This window comes from Canis lupus, chromosome 17 (assembly GCF_011100685.1).
Source record: "Canis lupus familiaris isolate Mischka breed German Shepherd chromosome 17, alternate assembly UU_Cfam_GSD_1.0, whole genome shotgun sequence".
NCBI classification, from domain to species: Eukaryota; Metazoa; Chordata; class Mammalia; order Carnivora; family Canidae; genus Canis; species Canis lupus.
In genome coordinates this window covers 34,789,722-34,794,606 of record NC_049238.1, presented here as the reverse complement: position 1 = coordinate 34,794,606, position 4,885 = coordinate 34,789,722, and the positions used below count along the sequence as shown (strand labels likewise).

General features: G+C 62.6%; 1 protein-coding gene across 2 annotated transcripts; it reads right to left on the bottom strand.

The window, feature by feature from the left end:
• Window positions 1-324: 324 nt before the first annotated feature.
• ADRA2B (adrenoceptor alpha 2B) lies at window positions 325-3,659 on the bottom strand. 2 transcript variants are annotated; one of them, XM_038560595.1, is made up of 2 exons: window positions 2,465-3,659; window positions 325-2,321 (listed from the first exon to the last, which is right to left on the bottom strand). In XM_038560595.1, the coding sequence occupies exons 1-2, from the start codon at window positions 3,470-3,472 to the stop codon at window positions 2,238-2,240; spliced, it is 1,092 nt and encodes a 363-aa protein (XP_038416523.1). In that variant the 5' UTR covers window positions 3,473-3,659; the 3' UTR covers window positions 325-2,237. The 2 variants fall into 2 exon arrangements, with proteins under 2 accessions (XP_038416523.1, XP_038416522.1); XM_038560594.1 differs by having other exon boundaries at window positions 325-3,629.
• Between the last annotated feature and the right edge of the window lie 1,226 nt (window positions 3,660-4,885).

Sequence of the window (4,885 nt, the reverse complement as noted above, 5' to 3'; positions counted from 1 at the left end):
CCCTTGTCATAAACACCTCTCCTATCTTGCTTCTTGGCGTACTCCTGTTCTTCCCCCAAGACCCCCTCCTCTGGGAAGCCCTTCTTCTCCTCCTTTGGCAAGCAGCCAGTCTCAGGCTACTCTGGCCACTCTCATCCCACTGACTTGCAATAAGGGATGCTGAGTGGACAAAGCAGGTGGGCAGGTAAGTAGGTACCAGGCAGCCACGCCTAGGGGAGGAAAGGGCAAGTGGCCCTGGGAGGGAGCCCATGCTTAGAGATACTATGCAAGTAGCTGAGAAATAATTACTCTTGGCAGCCTTTGGGCAACAAGGACACAGCTCAATTATTACAAAATATCCTTTATTGATAAAATAGCTCGGACTTTAAAAAAACAAAACAAAACAAAAACACCTGCATATCACAACAAGGGGGCCACAGGCAGCCACAATTGCAGGAGTCCCATGGGACACACACAAGACCAGTCAGCAGATGTCACACGTCAGCCATTCCCCTGGCCCCAGCCTCCCCAGCCTCGCCCCAAGACCATGCCCAGGCTTTACACTGAGCTTGAGGGAGTCCCTATCCCCAGAAGGGATTCTTTGGTCTTCTCCATTCCCTGCACCCCAGAAAACTCTCTCAGGACTTCTCCAAATCTGGCCAGGCCCACCAGAGTGCCACTGTGCCAATACTAGATACCTGCTGGCTTAATGTCAAAGCAGGGCCACTCCTTGGAGAAGGGGAAACGTCCTTCAAATGCTCCCAAGTGCTCTGGTTGTCGGGTCCTGGGATGGGGAGACAACCAGGAGGGAGAGGCCCCTGGAGCCCCATCAGGGGGATAGAGCAATGGGGCTGGGTCAGAGATGGCCAACTGGCCCCCACCCAGGGTAGGGTCGGTTATACATCACAGGGACCCACTGGGGGCTTGGAGCCCTGGCCTGGGCGCTCTGGTGGGAGGCTCCTGCAGGAGTCCACAGGGCCCTCATTCACCTGTTCTAGCCCCAGCACCACACCCAGGAGCTCTGTCACCCACCCCAGGCTCTCACCCCAGACTGCTCCCATGGTGTGGGTATTTTTAGCTATTGTGGGGAAACAATTAGCCTGCTTGATGACAAAAGACTTTTCCCCCATTGCGGGGCCCAAGCCACTGAAAACCCCCATAGTGTTGTAGGTGAAATGTCGAGAAGTTGTCATGCAGCAGAATAACTAAACCCTTGCAGGCGCAAGAATGCGTTCTCGAAGAAATCCTTAGACTGAAATAGTGGTTCTATCATTCCCCCCTTCCAGTTTGGGGTAAGAATTCACACACCCCAAGCACAGAACAAAAGTCTACAGGAAGACAGGTGGTGGTAAACACAGAGAAAGGGGCTTTTTATGTCACCAAATAATCACATTTTCTGGTTCTCTAGTGCGTTTCCCCATGGAGCTCAAAGCTTTCTGCAAAGGCTTTCATCTTCCTGCAGCAAGTAGGCGGCAAACCATTGTTGCCAGGTTTTTGCAGGGGGTGAATGCTAGTGATCAGGGGGATCTCCTGTTGAGGCAGAGGCCAGGCCTCCAGACCACCCCACCAAGGCGAGGCATCCACTGGTACATGCCCACCTCCCAGAGGGTGCCTGGTGAGGAAAACGATTCCAGAAAAGGTTCTGGCCCTTAAAGGGGCTACAAATCCAAAAGTAGGTGGAAAGGGAAGAAGGCCCAGAAACCGTGCCAGACCATAACATCCCCCACCCAGGACCTGATGGGGACCATGGGCATCCAACGTGGATCCCTCAGTTCTGTCTCCTCCTCAGCAGCACGTCCTCCTGGGAAAAGTGGAAGGCTGGCTTCCTGCTCTTTACCAGGGGAAGATGAGAAACAAAACCACCACAAGCAAGTGACCAGCCAGGAAACACAGGGTCCTGGAGAAAAGGAAAGCCCACTCATGGGCTTGCAGGGGCTTTGGGGTACTGGGAGGGAAGTGCTCTATCCTGGCCTGGCTTTAGAGGCTTCAGATGGACCCCTGCTAACAGCACCCCTGCCCCTGTCCCTCCCAGGGGGCTCCCAAGATGAGGTCTGCAGGACCAGAAAGCCCCAGCGAGGTGGCCACATAAAACAGGGAAGAATCAGAGTGGCCCTGGTGCCACCTGGCACCAACCCCACATGGGTGGCGGGCAGGTGGCTCACCATGCCGTCTGGGTCCACTGGCGGCAGAGGATCCTTCGGAAGGCACGGCGAAAGTCCTGGTTAAAGATGGTATAGATGACAGGGTTCAGCGAGCTGTTACAGTAGCCAATCCAGAAGAAGAACTGGAAGAGACCATGGGGCACCTTGCAGTGCTGTGGGCAGATGGCACCCAGGCTGTAGCTGAAGAAGAAAGGGAACCAGCAGAGCACAAAAACACCAATGACCACGGCCAGCACAAAGGTGAACCGCTTCTCCCTGGTCAGCTGTGCCCGCCGACGCCACCACTGCCCGCTCGTGGTGCCCACACCCCTGCCCAGGAGCACCTGGCCACGTAGAGTTGCCAGCACCCGAGAACCCTGTGGCTGCCGCAGGGGTGGGCTACAAGCTGCCGCAGGAGACGCCGGTAAGGCCTGAGGCTCACACTCTTCCTCCCCTTCCTCCATCTCGGCTTCCTCCTCTGGAGATGCCCCACACACGCCTTCCTTCTGACTCTGGCCTGGGTTGGGAACGGCTGACCAGCTGGGTGGCAAGGCAGGGGTCCCCGGATCTTCAGAGGTATCGCCCTCTTCCTTCTCCCCAGTAGGCTTCGAGTGTCCATTGGCCTCTCCAGAAGCAGCCAGAGAGGCCAGGGTTGGCAGTTTGGTTGAAGCTGCCGTGGGGACCGAGTGCGGCTGCTTGGACTCACCCTCCCCGCGGCCCCCCGCGGCCCTGGGACCTCTGCGGTGACTGCGTTTGGCGATCAAGTAGATGCGCAGGTAGACAAGGATCATGATGAGGCAGGGTGCAAAGAAGGAGCCGATGCTAGAGGCCAGGATGTACCAGGCTTCTTGGTTGAGTTTGCACTGTGGGCGCCCGCGGGGCTGGGGCCCCTGGTCGCCCTTGTAGATAAGCGGCGGCAGGGAGATGACCGCTGCGATGAGCCACACGGTGAGGATGATGCACTTGATGCGGCGCGGGGTGCGCTTGGAGTTGTACTCGAGCGCGCGACTCACGGCCCAGTAGCGGTCCAGGCTGATGGCGCACAGGTGCACGATGGACGAGGTGCAGAAGAGCACGTCGAGCGCCAAGTACACCTCGCACCACGTGCGCCGGAAGTACCAGTAGCCCAGCAGCTCGTTGGCCAGCGAGAAGGGGATGATGAGCGTGGCCACCAGGATGTCGGCTGCGGCCAGCGACACCAGGAACAGGTTCTGCGGGGCGCGCAGCGAGCGGCTCGTCAACACGGCCAGGATGACCAGCGCGTTGCCGAAGATGGTGAAGAGGATGAGGAACGTGATGACCGCCGCGATGGCCGCGGTGGCCTGCACCGAGTAGGGCTCCTGGTGGTCCATGGCGGGGCGGGACGCGCCCGGAGGGGTCGCGCTCGGCGGGGGCGGCACCGTCCTGCGGGGCGAGGCTAGACGGGAGGCGCGGCCCCCCGGCGGCGCAGGAGGCGCTGGAGCCCCATGGCCGGGCGGGAAGGGGCCAGCCGCCGCCCTCCTACATCCTCTTCCACCGGTACCGGCGTCCCCGCCGTCCTCCCCGGAGAAGTTCTCCAAGTTGCCCGCTGCCGGCCCCGCCCCGCCCCGCCCCGCCCGGGACCGGAGGAAAGTTGAGCCCTCCCGCTCCGAGGCTGCGGGACGCGCGCGGGGGCGCGGGGGCGCGGGGGCGCGGGGCCGGGCGGGGGGCGCGCCCCGGTTGCCGGGGTCGGCGCGCGGGCTTAGCCGGGAGCCGCGCCTGCAGGCAGCCCGCCGCGGCAGGGGAATGCGAGGAGGGCGAGCGCGCAGGAGGGAGGAGACGGGAGGCGGGCAGGGAGGCGGGCAGGGAGGCGGGCAGGGAGGCGGGCAGGGAGGGGGGGAGGCGGGGCGGGCGCGGCCGGGCGGACCCGGGGTGCGCGGAAGGTGCGCCTGGCGGGAGGCCCGGCCCGCCGCAGCCGCCCCGCGCCCCGCGCCCCGCGCCCCTGCCCGGGCGCTCCCGCCCCTCCTCCTCCCGGCCTCCGCGCCGCGGGAAGTCGGGGAGACCGGCGTCTGGGGTCCTCGGGACTCCGGGAAGGATGCTTGCAGGAGCGAACGGGGAGCTGGGACCGAGGCGGGACCTCTCTCCTGCAGACCCGGCCCGAGCCCCGCATCCAGGACGGTGGGCGCCGGCTGCTCCCTGCCCCCGCCGCCCAGCGGCCCCAAGGAGAGGTGGCTGGGTGGGGCCCCGGGGCGTAATGAACCACACCTCCCACTCGGCGCCGGAGAAGCAAGCCGAGTGGATGGGGTGGGGGGAGCGGGGAGACTGCCCGGCGCCCCCTCCCCGAGGGCTTCCTTGCCGCGACCGGACCCCGTCGGACCTGCGGGGCCTTGGGAGGCGCGTGGCCGGGTCGCGGGCGCCCCCTGCCGCCGCCCGCTGTCTGCAGCTCGCGGGCACCCGGGAGGCCCCGCCGGTCGCAGCGTCCTGGGGGGCCCTGAGGAGGTTCCCAAGGCCGGTGGGGAAAGCGAGTGCTCAAAGATTTAGGACGTCAGCCTTCCTGTTCCCCCCGCAGCTCTCTCGGTTTCCTTCCCTAAAGGCAAAAAGGTAAGAGGAAAACTGGCTTGGACTCCAGTCTCAGCTTTTTAACACAACTCAGAAAAAGTGGGTGTCGGGGGCAGCTAGGAAGGTAGGAGCATCCCTTTGACTATGTGGTGACCAACCCACACACACACCCTCCCCCGCAATTCTGCTCACTCCTCTACATATGGAATGGCTGTGGAAGGAGCTAGATACGAAATTTCAGATTAATC